This window comes from Oxyura jamaicensis, chromosome Z, assembly GCF_011077185.1.
Source record: "Oxyura jamaicensis isolate SHBP4307 breed ruddy duck chromosome Z, BPBGC_Ojam_1.0, whole genome shotgun sequence".
Classification (NCBI taxonomy): Eukaryota; Metazoa; Chordata; class Aves; order Anseriformes; family Anatidae; genus Oxyura; species Oxyura jamaicensis.
The window spans coordinates 10,012,290-10,033,313 of NC_048926.1; the positions used below are offsets into that span (position 1 = coordinate 10,012,290).

Below are 21,024 nucleotides of genomic sequence, written 5' to 3' on the forward strand. Positions count from 1 at the left end.
TAGAGTATTGTGGGATTTTTATTATTTTTTTTTAATTATTTTTTGTGTTTGTTGTTGTTGTTGTTTTTTTTTTTTAATACAGGCTAGCGTTGTACCCTTTGCTAAAGCTGCTGATTCTGCCACATAAACTAGAACAGAAATTTCTCAGAAATTAAGTCAGTTCCCCTCCTTGTTAATTCACTGTCTGCCTCCCAACTGAACATCGGTCTGTATTTGTGTGTTTGCAGAAAACATTCCCTGTACAAAGTCTGACGTGCAGCTACACTGTTCTGACTGAGGAATGAAGAAGCCGAGAGTCCACTGAACATTGGATTTTCCCTGTACAACGTGGCCTGATTTGGAGTTTGGTCCAATGAGGACAGCGAGTTAACCGTAGAGATCGTCGTCATTGTCTTCACTGTACACGTTGCCCCCGCTGCCACCTCCTGTGCCTTGGCTTGGACCAGCGCCTCCCTGGTTTCCTGATGGGAACCTGCAGGCAGCAGTGAAAAAGGGGAGAGATGCTCTTCAGAAGCTTCCTCACAGCTCAACACAATCCCCTCCCTCCACACCAGCTCCCGGGTGCCAAGTAGGGCAGGGAGAAATGTGGTGAAGCCTTATGGGAGGTCATGCAAAGGCTTACACTGCTGCCAGATGTTGCTTGCATTAAAGGAAAATGGGCTGAGGGGCTTCAGGAGCACTAACAGAGCAGCTACAACTGACCTGCAGCACAGCCTGTACCACTGTGTGCTCAGCTGGCTGCTGTACACACTGGGGGGAACCAGAAAACACGGCGGAAGAGGGGATTGTTACCCAGAGGACAGCAAAGCTGCCCTCAGTGCTCAGTGCTCTGCTTCTTGGGCTAGCTGAGCCACGCTGCCTTCCCCGCCTCCCTCATGGTTACCTGAAGCTGCCAAAGCCACGGCTCTGCTGTAGAGTCTGTGCAAACATCTCGTATTTCCTGATGTCATTGTCACTGACAGAGCGGCGAGCAAAGCGCATGGCCTCCTCAAAGTGATCCCTGCGTATCTCAGGAACCGGGTCGTCCTCCTCCACCTCCTGCAGTGGGACAGAGGGCCCAGGTGAGCTGTGGGCAGCCCGACACCCGCCCACAGCCCCCCTCCGGGTCAGGATGCAACAATACTCGCCAAGGCAGGGGTTAGGGAGGGATGGTGCAGCAGACTGAGTCACAGCTGCAGCAGGGGCCTTCTGAGCACTGCCAGCGATGAGGCACAACAGGAGGCCCTCACCCTCCCACAAGAAGAGAACAAAGTGCTCCAGCTCAGCGCTCTGTGCCGAGCCTACTCGTCCTCATCTGAGGATTACAGAGAGGAACGCATCATCCCTCACCCACGGGTAGAGGTGGGCTGCCTCGCTCATGAGCAGGGAAAGCTGAGTGCCCCGCTCACCATGGCGGAAGGGTTGGTCTGCCTCTCACGCTCTCGCCTGATCTCACTCTCGATGGACTCGCGGATGGCCAGTTTGCAGGCACGCTGGCAAATTTCTGTCAGGTCAGCCCCCGAAAAGCCGTTGGTCATCTTAGCTAGGAAATCCAGGTCAACATCCTAGGGAAAAACAGCAGAGGCCTGTCCTTTACACCTTGCACTCTCAGGTGACGAAGAAGTGCCTTTAGATCCCATGGTACCAAGGCGCTGCCTTAACTTTAATCAATTTTATAAAGACAGGCTGTTAAGGCTCTTGTTTCTGGTAAAAGTTAACCACGCACAAAGGGAGGCCACAATCCCCCCACTGACAGAAAGAGCTGCTACATGGCTACAAATGCCTCTGCACTTTTCACCTTCAAGAAGAAGCAGGCTGACGTTCAGATGTGATTTGCTCAGCTCTCAGCATTAGGAGTCAAACGAAACAGGCTGGAAACAGAGATGGGGAGGACAAGCAACCTCCTCTACTCTTCCTGTCAACTGACAGGGTAATACTGCAACTTTCTTTAAACCTTTCCTTCCCAGCAGTACTTAACAAAGTAGGAATGGCCTAAAAAAGTTTGCACACTCGACACCTGCTTTCCTCTGATTAACCCTATGAGTTTCATTATTGCCTACTCACCAGGCAAGGGATAGAACTCTTGCCTATGAAAGAGCTCAGCAACAATTAACTGCAATGGTTCCTCTTCAATTTCCATTTCCCACCCCCGTTTTCTACATTTATTTTTCTTTCGGAGTACAAGAATCTCCTCCATCTTGCCATAAGAGGCGTTCCTGTTCCTGCACTGTGGGCAGAACTCTACTATGCGACAAAGACCTGCTGTGCTGACACACTGATATCTAGCTGCGTTGGTACCTTGTTTTAGAACTCGAGCCTCCCCCTATCTCTGCCATCTATTTCCACTCTTCAGGGATGGAAGGTTTCACAGCTCTGCAGCGTGTGGAGCAGTCCCCAGCACTCCTCTCTGTCCCCACTTCCTGAGGAGCACGTGCAGGGCACTGCAAAACCAACTCAGGTACAGTCATGGCACGGATCCTACCTTAGCAACTGGTGATTTCCTCAGGTTGGCCTTAAGAATAGCGACCCGGGACTTCTCGTCAGGCAGGGGGATGTAGATGAGTTGATCCAGGCGGCCAGGGCGCAAGATGGCTGGGTCGATGATGTCCGGCCTGTTGGTGGCACCGATGATGAAGACGTTCTTCTTGGTGGACATGCCGTCCATCTCTGTCAGGATCTGGTTGATGACACGGTCTGCGGCACCGCCACCATCTCCGATATTCCCACCTCGAGCCTTTGCGATGGAGTCCAGCTCATCAAAGAAGAGCACACAAGGGGCTGCTTGGCGGGCCTGACCAAGGCAAAGAGAAACAATTAGTCCCTGTTAAATAACACCAGGCAAGGAGCACCCTGATTTCACCCTACGCACACCCTAAAATTACAGCAGCTCAGAGGTATACCAGGGCACTACTGCCTCAAGGACAGCTCGGAGGAGCTGCTCTAAAAACCCTCAATTAAATTCTGAGTAACAAGGTGAATTTCCCCAAAACAGAGAACGTTGTAGAGCAAGCAGCAGTGTGGTAACTCTAATACCAAGAGGGAAAGCTGGAACCAATCTGCCAGGACTAAACTCTCCCAGCAAGATCTGGGGATGTCCGTTGGTTATGTAGGCACTGGGGTATCCATAGTCATAACGTATCAAATAGAAGGGGCAAATCCAGTCCATCTTCAGCTACCTAATGGGTAATTACAGGCAAAAGGAGTCAGATCCTTCTTTGAGGTGCACAGTGGAAATGGGTGCAAACTGCTGCAAAGAAAATTCCAGTTAGAAATAAGGAAAAAAAGTGTTATAATCAGAGAGTTCTAACATTAGCACACAGGCCCAGAGGTCAGGGATTCTTCATCCTTGGTTGCTGCTAATATGCTAATGCACTAATCAACTAATACACACGAGAACCTCAAACACACAAACCGGATTTCCACGTTATCTTCCTGCTCTGGACAAACAGTTGCAGCAGATGGCCTCTGAGGTTCCCTTCCAACCTGCATTTTCCCCTCTCATTCTCCTTCCTGCTTTGCTCCTCCAGAAGCTTCCCTGAGCACAAAGGTGAGGATTCCCAATGTAACCCCTACGTGGGACTGGAGGCAACACTATCTACAGGGAACTGAGCAGCAGGAGTGGAACTCCTTTCTGCACCATGCATATTGCAGGACAAGACCCTGAAAGATGTTTTGAAAATCTGTAGAAGTTAATAGCTAACAAGATGTCAGTTTTCAAGGCATGTTGAGGATATTTCTGTCACTCTAATGCCAGCCTCATGGCTAAGGCACTCGCTAATTTATCGTTCTTTAACAAAAGATGCAAATTGTAGTGGGAGAAAGAACATATAATTAGCTATGTTCCCAAACAGGATTAAATCCCTAACATTAGGAAAGCAGCCTCTGCTCACACTGCAAGTGGGGACAACACACACACACACAAAATAACACAAATAAGAACTGGGCCAGTAAGACAGGCACAGCAGAGATCATGTTCTGGGGGTATCTCAGCACAAACGTAGCACAGGGAGCAGAAGAAACACTTTACCTTGTCAAAGATCTCACGCACGTTGGCTTCAGACTCTCCAAACCACATGGTGAGCAATTCTGGGCCCTTGATGGAAATGAAGTTTGCCTGGCATTCATTGGCAATGGCTTTGGCCAGAAGTGTCTTACCACAACCAGGTGGCCCATAGAACAGAACCCCTTTTGATGGAGTCATGCCAAATTTGAGGAACTTGTCTGGGTGCTCCACAGGATACTACGGGAGGAAACAGCAACAAAGAATTCTTGTGATGAGCTGGAATAGGCCTGCACCTTGCTCCTACCAGAAACAGTATCCGAGATTTCTAGTGAGTTAAACACAAGTTTCTGATGCTCAGGGCCACTACAGATTTTAGATGAGAACTGGTTCAAAAAGCACCACAGCTCAATTGTAAAGTTGCCCTAAAACACCTATGTATCCCTAAGAACTGTTCACCAGTTGGGGTAGTTTTCCGGTACACTTAACCCCAGCTTCGTTCTGCCCTGCAGAAGCAAAAGGGAACAGCTCATTATCCAACCTAGTCAGTTCTGCCCTCCAGAGACATGCAAGGTGCCTGATGTGAGCATTTATCCTCAGCAGCAAGGTCAGAGCTAGGTGATGGTTTAACACCAGAAAATTAGACTGCAAATTAGATTTCTATTTATTTATTATTAACTCACAGACAGGTTGCCTCTACAGTGACAACTGAGAGCAGGGATGTATCAGAAAGAAGCCATCCTGATGCAGACACCAGAAGTTTCCACAGACATTCATGACTTTTTGTCTCCCTTCACAAAAGGCTTCACAATTATTTTTCACCTGTCTCAACGGTAACACCAATAAAAAGCCCTTTGGAAGCTCACTGCATGAGAATCTTTGTTCACCTTCTGGCAGATAGGTGTAACAGGACTCTCAGCAATGGCCCCACTGCTGGCTGCCACCTATGAGAGGCAGAACTACTGCATTTCTGCATTAAGCACAAGACCCATGAAAGATGTCACCATACACTCCACTAAGGGAAGTCTGATGCTGCTTCCCATCACCTTCCTCTCCCTAGGTTCACTAAGATGGAACACCATGGTATTTTCAGTCCATTACAAGCAGTTATCATAAAAACTGCATTTACCCTGTTCACAGTCCAGACAGGAATATGAAGAGGCTCTGGATTTTACCAGAATAATTATTACCTAAGCTGACTAAGAAAAAAATCAGCTGTAAACTCTTACTTGTACAAGCTCCTGGAGTTCTCTCTTTACATCTTCTAGACCACCAATATCTTCCCAGGTAACTTGTGGCACCTCTACCACAGTCTCCCGAAGAGCAGAAGGGTTACTCTGGCTCAGAGCCCACTGTCGTTAGAAGAAATGTCATTAAATAATGCTATCACGTCATCTTCACATGCTTCAGATAAACAATTAGACAAAAGCAAGGGGCACTCTTGCATTACCCTGAAGTCATCCATGGTCACAGCCAGCGAGTTCATCACTTCAGCATCAATGGTTTCATCTTCTAGGTCTATGAGATCCATCTTCTTTCTGATAGCCTGAAGAGCAGCTTCTGAGCAAAGAGCAGCCAAGTCAGCACCAACATGTCCATGGGTCTCGTTTGCCACCTGAAAGCAAAGCACTGACTATGACTCACAGGGACACAAGCAAGCACTCTGCATGCTCTGGTGACTCACTCGGAGGTGCAATGAAACGCTGGAGGACAGAAACATCAGTGTTCCACTGTGGGTTCAGGAGACAAATGCCACCTCATATTTAACAGGCAGAGACACTGCTGTTCCATCTCCCACTTGAGATCAAAGCTGTAACTGGAATTCAGATGGCACAACACAGAACGGTAACCCCAAGACGGGAGTTCTTCATTCAGGACAGAAATAACAGGAACCAACTACATGCGGTATCCCATGTCACTACAACACTCACCTCCCTGAGAGCTGTTTTAGGGTTACTAGTAGAAAACCACAGCAAACAAACCCAGGAGGACAGTAGCAAGGCGCATACAGACTGTACTGATACACAGTTGTTTCTCTTAGCCATGCCACTTTTAACTAGTGAGAGAGGATTTTTGGTCACTGGTAAACTAGTTGGAAGGAAGCCCAGAGATCACATGTTCACCCAGTTTCACATTGTCCTAAATGAGCAACTACATTTATACGATCAAAGCCATAACAACTCTGCCACAAAACACAGCACCAGTTAACGTCAGCCTGCAGAGACGAGCTTTCCCAACAGCATTCTGCTCACCTGTTCCAGATCCACATCATCAGCCAGTTTCATATTTTTTGTGTGGATCTGCAGGATCTCCAGGCGCCCAGTTGCATCTGGGATACCAATATCTACCTCTCTGTCAAAACGACCTGGGGAGTACAAAACATATGTTGAGCTGCTGATTCTGCAAACCAAAGAAGCTGCAGTTGCTGTCTTCTTCTGACTGAACAACATAATGACAAGCTACAGAGACATAATTTCAGAAAATGCCAGAGTTTTGGGTTTCTCTACAGCATCTATCAGCATAGCTTCATAGTTCAGAGAAGGAAGAAAGGCCTTAGCCATTTTGGAAAAGTGGAACTACTGTATTAACTAGACTTCAAGACTACAAGAAGCAGAGTACTACTGGTTTAGCAAAATTTTCCAAGCTTCATTTGTAGGAAAGAATACTTCCCTTAACCAACACACCATGAGGCATTTGTGTTTACCTCCACCTTTGTGTTCAGTATAAGAGTATGCAAATTCTGAGACCTATTTAGTTTTTTAGAATTTCCTACAGTAATCATTACAGCAAAACACAAGTTGTGAAAGAAAAAACCTGCCCCATCATCTGGGGAGGCAGGTAACATATATTACTGCGGTATTAATTTAGGTACATACTCCTATTGTTTGCCTCTAGTCATGCCTCTGCACACTGAAGATGCCACATTCTCCTGCAAGTTTGACTGGTTTGCTGTTACACACTTTACCAACAGCTCATACACTAGACATACATTCATACTGTAGAACTTTGAAAACATGGAGCTTAGAAATTACCAGATTCCTCATTACTAAAAAGGAAATCAGACAATTCTTCTGCAACCTGAGGTGCACACATCCCCTCAAGCAGTCTTTTACTCCTTCAGTGTGTCCTGAGCTAGCCTCACCTAATAGAGATTATCACGATTTCAGAGTATTTTTGTTACAAGTTCTAACTTAATAAAACAGAAAATTATATCAAAGGCCAGAAGCCTAGAAATTAATTACAAAGCAGCAGCTAGACACAAGTCAATAGTCTATGAAATACACAGAAGACATTTAATAGTAATTTCTGCTCAATCTTTCCAAGGCCCCTGAAGCATAGTCTGTAACAAAGCATCTGATTGTATTGGGTTTACATGGCATGGACTTGGTAGCAGGGGGGCTGCAGGGGTGGCCTCTGTGAGCCGAACCCAACAGCTGCCCCATGGCGTAGAGGAGCCAGCTCCAGATCCTCTGAAAGGGATCTGAGCCAATAAGTGACTTTGTTTGTGCCTCTAGGAGAGCAGATTTAAGAAAGGGGGAAAAAAATGCTTGGGGGAGGACACAGAAGAGGGTGGATATGGGAAGGAAGGTGTTTTTCGTCTGCTTTTCCACTTTTTAGTTTTCCACAGTGTTAATCTGCTAGTGATAGGCACTAATTACTAATCTCCCTATGCTCAGTCTGTTTTGCCCATAAAGATAATTGGCGAGTGATCTCCCTGTCCTTATTTCAACCCTTGAGCCCTTTCCATCGTATTTTCTCTCGCCTTTCCTTTGAGGCGAGGGGGAGTGAGAGAGCAGCTGTGGAGGAGCTCAGCTGCCTATCAGGGTAAAACCACCACAGTGATACAGAAAACAGTTGAGAATCCTGGTTACCAAATCGCCTGAGTGCTGGGTCAATGCTGTTAGGTCTGTTGGTAGCTGCCATAACAATCACATGTGCTCTCTGTTTCAGTCCATCCATAAGAGTCAACAGCTGAGACACTATGCGACGTTCCACCTCTCCATGCGTCTATAGAGAGACAAACAATTATTAGACTCTACAGAGAGACAAAACAATTATTAGACTCTAACGTCCAGCTCCTGTGCTCTACAGCACAGGATTTGGACATTAGAGCCACGAGCTGCTAACAAGCATTGTGAAGAAGATTCTTCTCACACCTGACTGAGTTCAAGCATTAACTGCTGCTTTACCCTAAACGCAGACAAGAGATTCATGCCAGCTGCTAACTAAAAGGGTGTACAGACACTTCTTTACCTCCTACAGGCTATCTTTACCTTCTCTCTCTTAGGAGCAATGGCATCCAGTTCATCAATGAAGATGATGGCAGGAGCGTTCTTTTCTGCTTCTTCAAATGCTTTCCTCAGGTTGCTCTCAGACTCACCAGCCAGCTTGCTCATGATCTCAGGACCTGAAAAATAGCAGCATTGTGGCACCCCAAAGAGACACAGCTAGCCCCGAGGCATGTAGATGATTTTTTAAAATACATTTATATGGGAGTATCTATATTCCAAGCCAAAGCAAACACTATCAACCAAGTTCACTAAATTTGCAGCTGAACAGGCAAGAACAGAATGCGGAATTACATTCTATCATTATTCTGGTGTGTTCAGTTTACTCTAACAGAATGCAGTGCTAGTCAGTGAGCTACCTTTAGCTGCCTCTTTCCTTACCCTATTTCACACTTGCAGAGCTTCTCTGTAACGTGCCACCACACACTGTTAATGCCAGTCCTAGCTTGCAAGAGAAGCAATCAAATTATATGGTGATAAATTACCAGGATAGGGTAGGAAAAAGCTGTAAGATACTGAAGCTGACTTCAGCTTGCATTACATGGGCACACATTTACCTCTACATGATCCTATAACTGAGTTCAAAAACTAAAATAAAACTAAAAAGAAAAAAAAAAAGCCTGCCAAAAAAAATATCACAACGTCCCATCAAAGTGTAAAAAAAAATAGAGTAAACACACATCAACCCCAGAAGGAACAACAACAATCCCCTGAGACTTCCTACAACTGCTGACCCTAATGTTTAGGGGAGTATCTATTCTGTTTAGATTTTTCCATCATGAAGATGGGAGTGGTCACGAAGAGAAAGCAAGCTGCTTCTAAAAGATCTGAGGGAAAGAAACCTCACCCTCAGGATGTAAAGCTGCTACAGCTGACTGAAGTGAACCAGCTGCAGAGCCAGTGGCGTGGGCAGTTACCACACAGTTTCACTTCAAGTAACTCACCGATTCATACCAGTTCTGCCTACAGCACTGCCTGCAGCTGCAGGCTTAGGCCAAGCACACAGAGAACGCATCACTAATTCTGACAATGAGCGCTACTTTTATTATGCACCAGAAGTACAAGTGTCTAAAGAAAAGGCTGGCTTATTAGCATACTGTGACACCTTCCACAGACTTAGGAAGTAGATGACAAGGGTGACATACGGTTAGGAACAGCCCATTTACTTCTGACATCTTGAGATAAAAAGCAAAGCAGTTCCCTACTGCTGGTCTCTGCTATGCTGTGCTGTACAATCCACTGCTTTCACCTTCATGGATCTGATAGATATCAGGGAGGAAGAGCAGCGCTCCTCAAGTACAAACTTTTGGTTATTCCAGCACTGATTGCAGAACGGGACAGAAAAGCAGTGAGGAAAATTCAGAATCTGGTCTTCAGTGGCCATAAACCATTATCTACCTCAACTGCTCCAGGTGAGATCAAACAATATGAGGTCCTGTCACTTCTAGCTAAGTTCCAAAGTAGCTTTCGGGGACATTCCTCCCAGTTTAATGTTAGGTGAAACAAAAGAAGTCTTGTGCTTCACTTAAGGAAAAAGAACTGCAGCGCAGACCAGCTTCTTTTCTGAAGAAAACATGCTGGCAGCAACAGAAATGAGTGTTCTATGCCCATATACAAAGAATAATCTCACTGCTTCACTCCTAGCTCTGCCCTTACCAACATAAATGAACACTCAGCTAAACAGACTCCAAATTCCCACATCACAAAACTGTCTTTCAACCACTGCTACAAAACAATCAAGTTTAAGGACAGTGCCACTATGACAGATGCATCTGCACAAGCGGCCTCTAAGTGTCCTCAGTGGGGCACTTGAAAGAGGTAAGAAAGGATGTCAAGGACACAGAGGTGTCTATAAGGTGGCCTTATCTAAACCATTCACTACCATTAGCTGAAAGAATGACCACACAGTTCTGGGTCCAAAGCAGACACCAAGCTTACCATTAATCAGGAAGAAGAAGGCTCCAGTTTCGTTGGCCACCGCTCGGGCAATCAGTGTTTTACCAGTGCCAGGAGGACCATACAGCAGGATGCCACGTGGAGGCTGGGGACAGAGGCAAGGTATTTAGGTGGTAAGCTAGTATCTGAACACCTGAGTGGCTTCACAGTGTACTCCAAGCACTGGATAAAGCCAGTCCAAGACTGTGATGCAGGCTCATGCAACAACTGCCATCCAACCGTCAACACCCTGACTACTTTGCATGACACACAAACAAAACCTTGCCAGTAACTGACAGTGATGATTCAAAGCATCACTCTGCTTTACAAGTGCCAGCATTTTAATCTGTGTCTAAAATGTAAGGAAAAAGTCTCCTAATACCAGCATTTTAAAAAAAGTTATTTCCCTCCCATAAGTCATAAACCTCCTATATCAATGCCAAAAGCAAAGGCAACCTGCAGCATGCACATGCTTACCTTCACCCCTATGGCCTTGAAGAGTGCTGGGTGTCGGAGGGGAAGTTCCACCATCTCTTTGATCTGAGCCAGCTGCTTCCGGCAGCCACCAATGTCATCATAGCCCACTTCATTCAGTGACTCCTCTTCATCCTACCGGGAGGGAAAATTATTAAATACCTGGGTGAAGACAACAGTTCAAGAATCCCTTCCAGTTTACAGAACCAGGAATATGGGCTATTGCTCATTGTTCCTTCTTTGCTGTTTCGAGATGCTTACTTTCAAGACTTCCTGGTTTCTTCTACAATTGTTTCGTAGCTCTGACTTCCCAGATATACAATGGGAATTACCTGCATGTACCTAGACCTCACTGAAACCCGGCCTCTTGGGTGACAGCCTCTGCTGCTAAAGACTCAAGCAGAAAACAAGCTGTGTGATCTTCTGGTGTTTTTAACCAGTAAAAACAGACAACGAAGCCCAGCATAAAATATACTTATTCCTTAAACTGCAAACAACATTTCTCAGTACTTGAAAAACCCTAGTTACCATACAGTTCTCAGATGCTGACTCAAACTAACTGAGAACGTTGAAATTCAGACATGCGGATAAGACCAGCTGTAGCTAATTCTTCCAGTACAGCCCTACTACAGCAATCATTCTGCTCATGGGTGTTGAAATCTCTACTGGCCTTCGTTATCCGTAACCTAAGACCACAATAAAATCATAAAATAACACAGCCTGGAATCTCAGAGGGGATTGAGCCAGAGCCCCACGGAGCCAGGACTACTATGTGAAGCAGGCTGCTCAGAGCCTGACTCTGTAAAGCACTGAAGGTCTCCAGAGCTGGAGATTTTTCCTCTCTCTAGGCTTTGCGAAAACATTTTTCCTAACATCAGCTGGGAGTTTCCCTTGACCCAGCTTCTGCAGTTGTCTCTAATTCCGTCCCCAGGCACAACCTTCAGAAGAACCCGGTCATCTACACCTTTCCATCAGACAGTTGCCAGAAAGCCTGCCCCTTCACCTTCCCTTCTCTAGCATAAAGCCATTCTCCCAGCCTCTCTTCATTTATTTTGACCTCCAGCTATTCATCGTTTTGCTGGCCTTGGCTGAACTTGCTCCTAAATGCCTCTACTGTGTCCTGAAGAGCCACAACAGGACTCATCCAGTGCCTCACAGCTGTCAAATAGAGATGAATTTTTCACAAGGCAACTTCATGAGGCATACAGCCACCTTAGCTCATATCCCTGGAATTTCCTACTCTACAAAAGCAAGGTGGCCAACTCCTGACAGACAAGTAACTCAAGCTGCCTTAAACTTGCGATACTCAAGGCTAGACACTTTAAGGAACTGAAATAAAATAAACAAAACTCTCTAGAGACTTCAACTTTCTCATTCAAAAAGCATTAATCTCTCTCTCTCTTCACATGGTATGAAATTTAGAGACACATTAAGTCCTCCCTGCTGTGGATCAACAGAACTTTGGGATTAAAAGATGCATCTAAGTCCAGCTTGACATACCTGGAAGCAGATGCAAAAAAACTAGCTGCTATCAAATTGCACCATTTTCTCAGCAAACCTAAACATTAGTCTTATCTCAGTGTTTGCGGAAAGATGCTGGAAACACATTTCTCCCACTACTTTCAGCAGCAGCTCATCTCCTGAAACAAGAGTTCCTAACCAGAACATTCAATACCCAAAATAGCAAACCAGGAACTGCAACTCTGCTGCTCTCCAGGACTGTCACAGAAACAGATTTCAGTGGACAGAGTGGATTCAGGACAAGAACTGCGTGGCAGGATTCCACTTACCTCTCGTTTGATGGGCTCTCCTTCACAATGGATCACTGTGTCCGGAGCTACTATGCAGTAGGGACTTGGATCTGTCTCCACCACTTTGAATTCCACCGCACGCATTCCTCCACGCACCAAGAAGATGTCACCTGGAAAATCCCACATTTCAGTAGCCTGCTGCAGCTGACGTCTGCAAAATGTCAACCCTTGTACTACCAGCAGCCATAGAGGATAAGGAAGTAGGTTACACATGCATATGCCACTGGCATTTTTAACACTGCTCTACATTTTAGACTCAAGAGCTGCATGCACTGTGTGACTACCAGAGCACTGTTCAGATCTGCAGCAGTTAAACTTTTCAAATTTCATCCAGAAACAAACAGAAAACAAGAGAAAAGAAATCTCTGCCTAAATACCAAACAAAGGCAATTAATCACATTTATTTCCCATTCAGTTCCAATTCAACTGGTCTGGAACAATTTTATTAAAAAACTTCCTAAAAATAATTTAGATGTAGTTTAAGAAAAAACATGTTCAAACTGGTTTACAATTTGTGTTTGATCAGCTACCTAGGCACAAACTAAAGTCAAGCAGCCCCGATCTTTTTGAAACAGGCCAATAATAGGGTCCAGGAGTAAGGTGCTCAAGTTTTTCCTGTCTCCTTTAGAAACTAGCTATTGCTTTACAAAATAGGTGCCTGCCTCCAGTGTACAGCCCAGAGACAGTAAATGGTGCAACCACAAGTGAAAAGTCATGAGACAGGAGAAACCAAAGCCAGACTGAAATGTCAAACCACCCTGAGATACAAAAAGCTTTCAAGAAGTTTGCAGAGCAACATGAGACCCGATCCCAAAAACAGGTTTCTTCAATCAGCTCACAAACTGTCCCATTTTGACTCATAGTGCCTTGTGCTAAAGCACAGCAACAGCTGACTGTTTCACTAGAGAAATTCTCTCTAGACACCATGTGCATATTGCTTTTGCTATTACTGCTCCAAAGAAGTGACTTTTGGAGTGGCTGTTCCAATCTTCACAGAGACATGGGAAGTGCAACCTTGAATGTCGTATTCCTGTCTACTGCCTCGAAGAGGGAAAACTCTAGCCAGAAGCACTAGAAGCAACCAGGGAAGAGGCAAAAAGCCCTAACATAATAAAATCTCATTTGGAAGTGGTTATAATAAGTTGCTATTAGTTACAGTAACTGCTTGTCTCCAGAAGGAGAATAATACATAATATTGACTATGACTCCTGGCTAAACTGGGCTGGAAAACTTCATTCAGCTTGTGTTTATACTGTGTTAGGACCTCCTTGTTCCAGCAGAAGTGCTACTAGCTCAGCTCTAAAAGTGCATTCCATTTTCTAAGCACTGTCACAGTTATTAATTTAATTACTCTGAAGAAGTGAACTTAGTAAGTGCCAGCTGCTCTATCCAACCAATTAATGAACACACAGGCAAACACCTAATCCTTTCAAGTGGTAGCAAGATAGGAGAGAATCTTATTAAACTAAGTTCTACCTAAGAGTCTTCTAACACACTCCCATCCAATGTAGCAAGAAAAAAAAAAAAAAGGAATACTCATGCTGCTGTGCCAGCCAGTAATAGATATTACCCTTTCTTCTGAAGATTAGGGAAAATTGAATCAGAACAAGTAAAATCTCACTCTGACAGTCTGATGCCTTGTTGAGATCTGTGGAAGTCCCCAGAAATTCTCTTTACCCAGTTTCAGGACTAGACCACAATCAGCATCATCAGGACTGCAATAAGATGTGTTATTACCTTTCCTGATGGGTCTGTATGCCTCCAGGAAGTATGGCTTGAGATAGACCTCAAACAGATTTCCTGTGATCCCTTCTACTGTGTCATCAATTGGCAGCACATGGATACGTTTGCCGTATTTCACATCTGGGCAGGGCTGGATGCTGCAACAGAAGAAAACTCCAGTTACCCACATCATCCTCGACTTATACCTGAGTGTGGAAAAGGCAGCGATGTCCCTCCCCACTCCAACACAACCACCAGAAAGGACTCTCCAAATGTGTGCTGAGACTTCCCACCTGCCTAAGAACATTTCAATGCTGACAAGGTAAATACCATGCCCAGCAGAAATACCATGTGCTTCACAACACGTCTTTCTTCACTACTCTCAGCCTTATCCAGGCTGCTGGGGAGTTTCAGACCTTCTTCCTACTTCTGCTCTTCTGCCAGGGTGCCCCTACCATCCCCAAGGCAAATTCAGAAACTACTAGTGCAGCCAAAAGACCTGAAAGAATCAGAAGCTAATTTTTGTTTCAACAAGGAGCTACTGCTGAACCAACAATAAGAGAAAGGGAGCTGGGGGTAACTTTTTTCCTTCATCTCTTTAACTTACAACAAGGAATAGAGCCCCTGCTGCCAATAACCCTGATTCAGACCAAAGGCTCTCAAAGTACCAATCAGTGGTAATTGGCCTGCGGCCAGGCATCCGTCAATCCCACATCGTGGAGGATGACGTTTAGGTTAAAGTCCTAAGGCGCTTTTCCGCTTTTTAAGTAAACACCACAGCTGTGATTTTACAGGGTAGGCAAACAGCCTACCGTAGTGATAGCTGAGTTATCGAGCTGCAGCTGAGAGGCAGAAAGCTTTTTTGCTAAGAAAAGCCTACACTGAACTGCAACTGAGCTTACTACTTTTTATAGGCCTCTCTGTTAGGCTCTTAACAGATTCATTTACCACATGCTTTACGCAGAGGATATAGGAAAAGGGTAAAGGAAAAGATCAACTGTCCCAGAAGGAAAAGAGCTTGCAGACCACAAGCAGGAAGTGATTAATGCATGAATCTGTATTTTGGCAGAGACCAGGCCACAGAAGGTAAGACAGTAAGTAATTAAAGATCAGCAAGAAAAAGTTATGAAGGCAAGAGGTGTCAAAGTTCTCTGACCCTTAAACAAAGCTAATGTAATGTAATGCATCTGGAGGGCTGAGAACCACTATAGACACAGTCCCAGCAGAAGAGGGGAGGGCAGAGGCTCAATTGCCACACTAGGAAAGACTCCACCAGCAGCCTCATATCATTTTAAGGTAAGAATTCACCTTTACTTCTCAAGGACTGGGTCAAAGCACTGTTCTGTTCCACTGTTCTGGCAGTGTTTAAAACTTGCATTTTCTAGGGTACAGCCTCACCCCTCTACAAAGCTTGTATGAAACATATTTTACATTTAAAGATTAATCCAGGTATCAATACAGGAAGAGAAGTGCCAGAAACTAGGTTCCAATTTTCCTAGAACATATAGGATATTCTGTATTAGGAAGATGTTCAGGAGGAGGAGGAGCTGTCAGCCTTTCCATATTTAAACCTGCAAATTAGCATTTTTGTATTTCAGAAGTGCTCAGGCAGTTTTGCCCTACTCCTATCATAGAATGGAAACTGTTTTCTGTAATTCATGATGTGTACTTCAATGTTTTCTCACTATTTTCTTCAAGTGTTGCACAACAAAATTACCACTTGTAAAGCACTCCTAATTCAAAAATTACTTTTATAACAAGAATTGAAATAACCTGAATATAACTTCCTTTGGGGATTTTTAATCTTGGTATTCAAGTTATTCATGTTTCTGTCATTCATTCCTACCAAGTTTCAACTTCTGTGTGCCACAGGGCAGCTTCATGCTTGAGCTAGATACTGTGAGATCAATTACGATATTGCTTAATGCCCTCCACTGTTAATGGCATAGAGACCAGAAATTCAGATGCGAAAAATTTGTGAGTTCATCTGACAATGTAAAGTTGGGAAGAAAACTGACAAAAATAGTTAAACTATTCAATTTCATGACAGGACCTGGGCCCATGAAAGTGCTGAAGAGACCTCAAGAATCTTTAGCATTGTTTTTTATTATTAACCCCAATAGGTACACAGACAGAAACACACCCAAAAGTTAACTGAGATCCCTGATGTAAGCCATGCACTTGAAAATATTTTTAAGGTCTCCTGTGGAAGACATAAGAATACTTCCTGCAGATCCTGTCTCTGTTACTGACTGAATGAATTCAGGGCCACTGCAGAAGTTATTTAGACGACCCAGGGACACACAACAGTCAGCAAAGCAGTCCCCACCTGATCACATCACCCAGGCGCACTCTCAGGTTATTGCGAACAACCCTGTTCATGCGAATCTTCTCATCTGAGCAGGTATCATCTGACAGAACAATGCAGACTGCTTCTCTCCTCTTCTTTCCTTTTAGCAGAACAGTATCTCCTCTGAACAGTTGCAACTCATCCATTTTTGCCTATAAACAACAACAACATTAGAGCAAACTTTTGACAAAACAAAAATTCACGTTTGAATGAGAGTTAGTTGACTTTGGAGAATTACATGTTGGAAGACGTGAACTAAATCCACAAAGACACAGGATCCCACTGCACTGGTCATGAGCTAATCCTAAAGCCAGACTAAGGGCTTAAACTCAACAGAATCTTTAAAGTTCAGCATCAAAATATATTTTAGCATGGAAGAGTGCTCGAAAACAAGACAACCCACCTCCCTCGCTTGTAACATCTGCAGCTTCCTATACAAATAGTTGGATTCATGTTGCAAAGTTATATTTCAAGTTAACATACAGCAACAGCTTGCGTACTACCCAGATGAAATGCTTTGATTTTCCCTGATGACGCACCTGGGATAGTGACACAACACTGTTGTCTTCATTGATGGCTTCATCAACAATTAACCGATTGGGCCTGTTCTTCTGCTTCAGAATTGCAGTCGACAAGTCATCTGCTTTAGAACTGGGGAAGAAAACACAAGTTATGAGTCTAAGCGATACCACTACTCCCTCTCCAGCCACCCCCCTGCTTTGGTCTCTGTTTCCTATAGGTTTTTGTTGTCACGTCTTTTAAAAACCATACTTGTTTCTAAGACAAAGGAGAATATTCTTCCCAGGCACCTGCTTCAGGTGTTCAAACCAGAATGCTTTCTGTGAGTAAATGTTAACTACCTGACCAGCCTCAAATGGAACTAGCTGCGAAGCTATCTGTGTAAAGAAGTGGTCAGAGAGATCTTGCTGACTCTAAGATGTTTCGCCTAAAAGAATTAGTCAGACTCATCTGCAATCACATGTAACCACTGCAACCGAAACAAAAGTTTAAGTCTATTTGGTGACAAATCCCAGATAAATAGGGGAATTAAAGCACAATGTTGCAGCTCCCCTGACAGGAAGAGCTGTAAGAGTTTAGCCTGTCATGGGCTATTAGTTAAACCCAGAAAGCCAGTAGAAATATCCAAGTGTTCAGTAAAAATGTGATATATATTTTTTTAAGGATATGAGCACCTTCCTGCGACATCTTCATAGGAGTCACAGCAGCTCTAGCCCACTACACCACAAGAAATGTGACAGATAATTCATTTGTCACGACAAAAATCGAGCAAAACAAACAGCAGGGAAAGGGAAGAAAGGCAGATTAAATAATTTCCTTCAAAATCTAATACAGCAAATTATTCATTTCATTAAAAAATGAATCTGAACCAAGAAGGTCTTGGAAGTTGTACATCAGCCAATCAAAACAGTAAGAGACTGTTGGAACTTCCCTTGATAGGCGTCTGACTACTTTCTCAAAGTAGTCCACAAGTGCCAACATCTAAGGACATAACAGAAAATGATGCAGACTTTGGCTTGATCCTAACGAGACAAAACAAACAACTAAAGAATACCTGTCTTTGTCCTAAGTGAGCAGCAAGCACCAGCAGAGAGCAGGAAGCTCTGAGGACAGCCGTGCTGGCTGCACCCTCCGGTCTCTTTAGCTCTTTGAGGGACAAAATAACCAGAAGAAATCCAACCCTGAGTGGAAGTGGCAGAGCAAGCAGCTGCACAGCATGAACACAGCGCATTGCAGCAGAGCTTTGCTTAGCGTGTTCACTGCATCTTTTAGAGGCGTGACATACCTCCAGCAATGTTACCTGAGGTACCCCTCACACCCTCGAGACAGAAGTGTTTCCAAGACAGACTGTGCAGTATTGGCTCCTCTCTCTGAGGCTTCAAAAGAACAGGGGAACAATACAAGTCTATGAGAGCAGCCAGCTTGTTTCCAAAAGGTTTTCAAGCTTTGCATAAGCTCTAGTAGCACAGGAAACATGTTGCAAATGAGGACAACCTTATTTTAAGCAAACAAAACAAGGAGTTGTAAAACATGTCTTTCCAGGACTGCCAGCACTGGCCAAGTTACCTTTTCCCTTTCTTCATTAAGAGTGCAATAGGTAAGAAATTAACATCGTCAATGAGCATGTGAAGTGTTACACATCCACTCCTGAAACCCAAGGAGAGACAAGGAAGTCTGCTGGACACATCAGGAAGAAGCTCACAAATTTCATCTTCAAGCTAAAACATGGTATTAGGAGAGTCCTTAAAGGGCTGGGATTTCCATGAAAAACTAACAGCACTAAGAAAACTGGAAGAAATAAACTGTCAGGTCCGATAGCATCTTGTAGTTAAAACAGCGGTTAGAAATCACAAACTACTTGTAAGGACCTTGCATCAGCTCCTGGACACTGGAAATTAATTTAGCAGGTGCATTTAAAAAGTTGAACTAGGGGACACCAGCAAGTAACAATACTTCCATTTAGTTCAGAGGCTGAGTGCAATTCATACCCCTCCACACACGAGATGCGGATCCAAAGAGCTTCTGATAAGAAACCATTGCCAGAGTTTGGCTGCATAAACTGGCACTGAAACCTAGCTCTCCCTCAGGACACAGAGATTGTAATGCAGCCTAAAAAATGGACTGGGACTCCAGAGAAAAACAAATGGAAGAGGAATTGAGCAACAAGAAAAAGCTTTTTGACTAAAGCTTTCAATGAGGTAAAAGCTGTGTAAGAATTAGAGGGGAAAAAAAAGTTCAGCAATCTTCCAGTGCACAGCAAGAGGTATATTTAGTTCTGCTGAACATGAAAACAAAGTTTTAGTACTGAAGAACTGAATCTGCAGTTCCCTAAGTAAGAAGTGATGGCTGGATCAATGCTATCAGTACATTACTGCACTTAAAGCAATCGAAAAACGTGGGGGCATTAAGAAAGGAATAAAGGTATCCTGGAAGCAGCACACAGATACCTAAACACTTGGGCTCAGCTTCAGTTCTCTGACCTAAGAGTCGTGCCGACAAAGAACCAAAAGTATTAAGAAATTACATGACGGCTACACAGGCAGGTGATGTTGTTTCTCCTGCAGACAAGTCTAAGGACTTCGACAGAGTCTTCCTGGAGCAGCAGAGAACATTACCATCACCATTTGCCCTCGTTGCACCTCTCCTGGGGACTCCTCATGCATTTACTGAAATGACAGAGCAAAATATGTCTGCGCCCTTCAGCCATACTCAGACAACATCTACACAGCAGGGGAGGAGAGCCTCAACTGAAAATACTAAGCTGGAAAGCCTAAATCATGGGTTGTGATCCTCTTCTGCCACCTTTCCTATGCATGCTGGTAAACTTCACTGAGGGGTCAAGGCAGACAGCTAACCTAAGTAATTTTTAAAGCTCCCCAATGAGTTTTCTGTCAGAAATTGCAGCTTCTTTAGATCACCTCCGCAACTCATCCCTTATGTCAGCTCCCTCACACACTGTTCTTCTCCCTCACTTCTTTCACTGACTCAACAAAGAGACAAACTGAACACAAAACGTTGTTTAGAGCTACTTGGGGATTAAAAGGAAATTCAAAGCTTGCCCCTAGACAGAGGGCAGGAGTGAGGACATAATCCCCTGCACAGCTAATGGGCAAACTTGTACGTAAAGCACAAGACATCAATAAAATTGAAACAAGCACGTACTAGCCCTGAAGCCCCCCAAAATGGGTTCCTATTTGGATGGGTCCCATTCTTAGCCCCCTTTTCTTTCAGCGAAGCAGCCCAACACATTCATTTTACACTGGGAAGGGGAGGGGGCCACTTTAACAACTTTTAACACTTCTATGTTTTTCTGTCAGAGCACTCCCTGATCAGCACACAGTAACGCCCAAAGGCTAAGCGTTACAGCAGACAATATGAAGAGAGGGCAGAAGATAATTACTGACAAGCAGTTCTTCTGAAAACAAGCACTAATCTCCAAAAATCCCCATGAACTAGGGAACTAAGATGTTCCTGCAAGTCTGCAGTAAATATATAGTGGAAAAGTCCCTGACTCAAAACGATTCCAGCTTCAGCAATGAAAAGTGAAAACAATCAGGCCTTCAGGAGGCTGGTGGGCCTTTTAAATCCACGTCCTCACGAACCTTTTTTTTGTGACAAACCTGGCAGTAGTTTCTAACAATCCTGACCCTGAACATCCATGTTACAGACTGAACTGCCTTCCCCAGGTCGGTATTATAAATCCATAAAGCATTTTATCCATTAAAGCAAACTACTGATGTTTCTGATGACTGCAGCCACATACAGGGCAACCAAGCAGTGAGTTCATCCCCGTGCCTGAGACGCCAAGTTCTCAAACACTGTGCCAGGCAGGTAGGCACATGAAAACGAGAACCTCTTCAGAAACCACGCTCTGGTGGCTCTCGCAGTGCTGAAGCTCAGCTCAGCAAGATGGTTGCCAGCGGCACTGAGCCCAGAATTGCAGCT

General features: G+C 44.4%; 2 protein-coding genes and 1 long non-coding RNA gene across 3 annotated transcripts in view; 1 reads left to right on the forward strand and 2 right to left on the reverse strand.

The window, feature by feature from the left end:
* Positions 1 to 21,024, reverse strand: part of VCP (valosin containing protein) — a 22,147-nt gene continuing 1,123 nt past the window's right edge. The window contains exons 2-17 of the mRNA XM_035309527.1: positions 17,100 to 17,211; positions 16,540 to 16,712; positions 14,226 to 14,368; positions 12,468 to 12,598; positions 10,681 to 10,812; positions 10,207 to 10,309; positions 8,254 to 8,387; positions 7,852 to 7,987; positions 6,232 to 6,344; positions 5,430 to 5,594; positions 5,209 to 5,331; positions 4,007 to 4,219; positions 2,462 to 2,770; positions 1,389 to 1,544; positions 884 to 1,038; positions 1 to 472 (exon numbers count right to left, since the gene is read on the reverse strand). Coding sequence (XP_035165418.1) covers positions 367 to 472; positions 884 to 1,038; positions 1,389 to 1,544; positions 2,462 to 2,770; positions 4,007 to 4,219; positions 5,209 to 5,331; positions 5,430 to 5,594; positions 6,232 to 6,344; positions 7,852 to 7,987; positions 8,254 to 8,387; positions 10,207 to 10,309; positions 10,681 to 10,812; positions 12,468 to 12,598; positions 14,226 to 14,368; positions 16,540 to 16,712; positions 17,100 to 17,211 — 2,404 coding nt within the window. The 3' untranslated portion in view covers positions 1 to 366. The remainder of the gene's footprint in view (positions 473 to 883; positions 1,039 to 1,388; positions 1,545 to 2,461; positions 2,771 to 4,006; positions 4,220 to 5,208; positions 5,332 to 5,429; positions 5,595 to 6,231; positions 6,345 to 7,851; positions 7,988 to 8,253; positions 8,388 to 10,206; positions 10,310 to 10,680; positions 10,813 to 12,467; positions 12,599 to 14,225; positions 14,369 to 16,539; positions 16,713 to 17,099; positions 17,212 to 21,024) is intronic.
* Positions 15,092 to 17,927, forward strand: LOC118155897. Its single transcript, XR_004746057.1, has 3 exons — positions 15,092 to 15,296; positions 15,404 to 15,506; positions 17,743 to 17,927. It is a non-coding gene; the product is annotated as an uncharacterized LOC118155897 (long non-coding RNA).
* The window catches only part of PIGO (phosphatidylinositol glycan anchor biosynthesis class O), a 26,891-nt gene continuing 25,741 nt past the window's right edge, over positions 19,875 to 21,024 (reverse strand). The window contains exon 12 of the transcript XR_004746056.1: positions 19,875 to 19,886. The gene's annotated coding sequence lies outside the window, so the exon portion shown is untranslated. The remainder of the gene's footprint in view (positions 19,887 to 21,024) is intronic.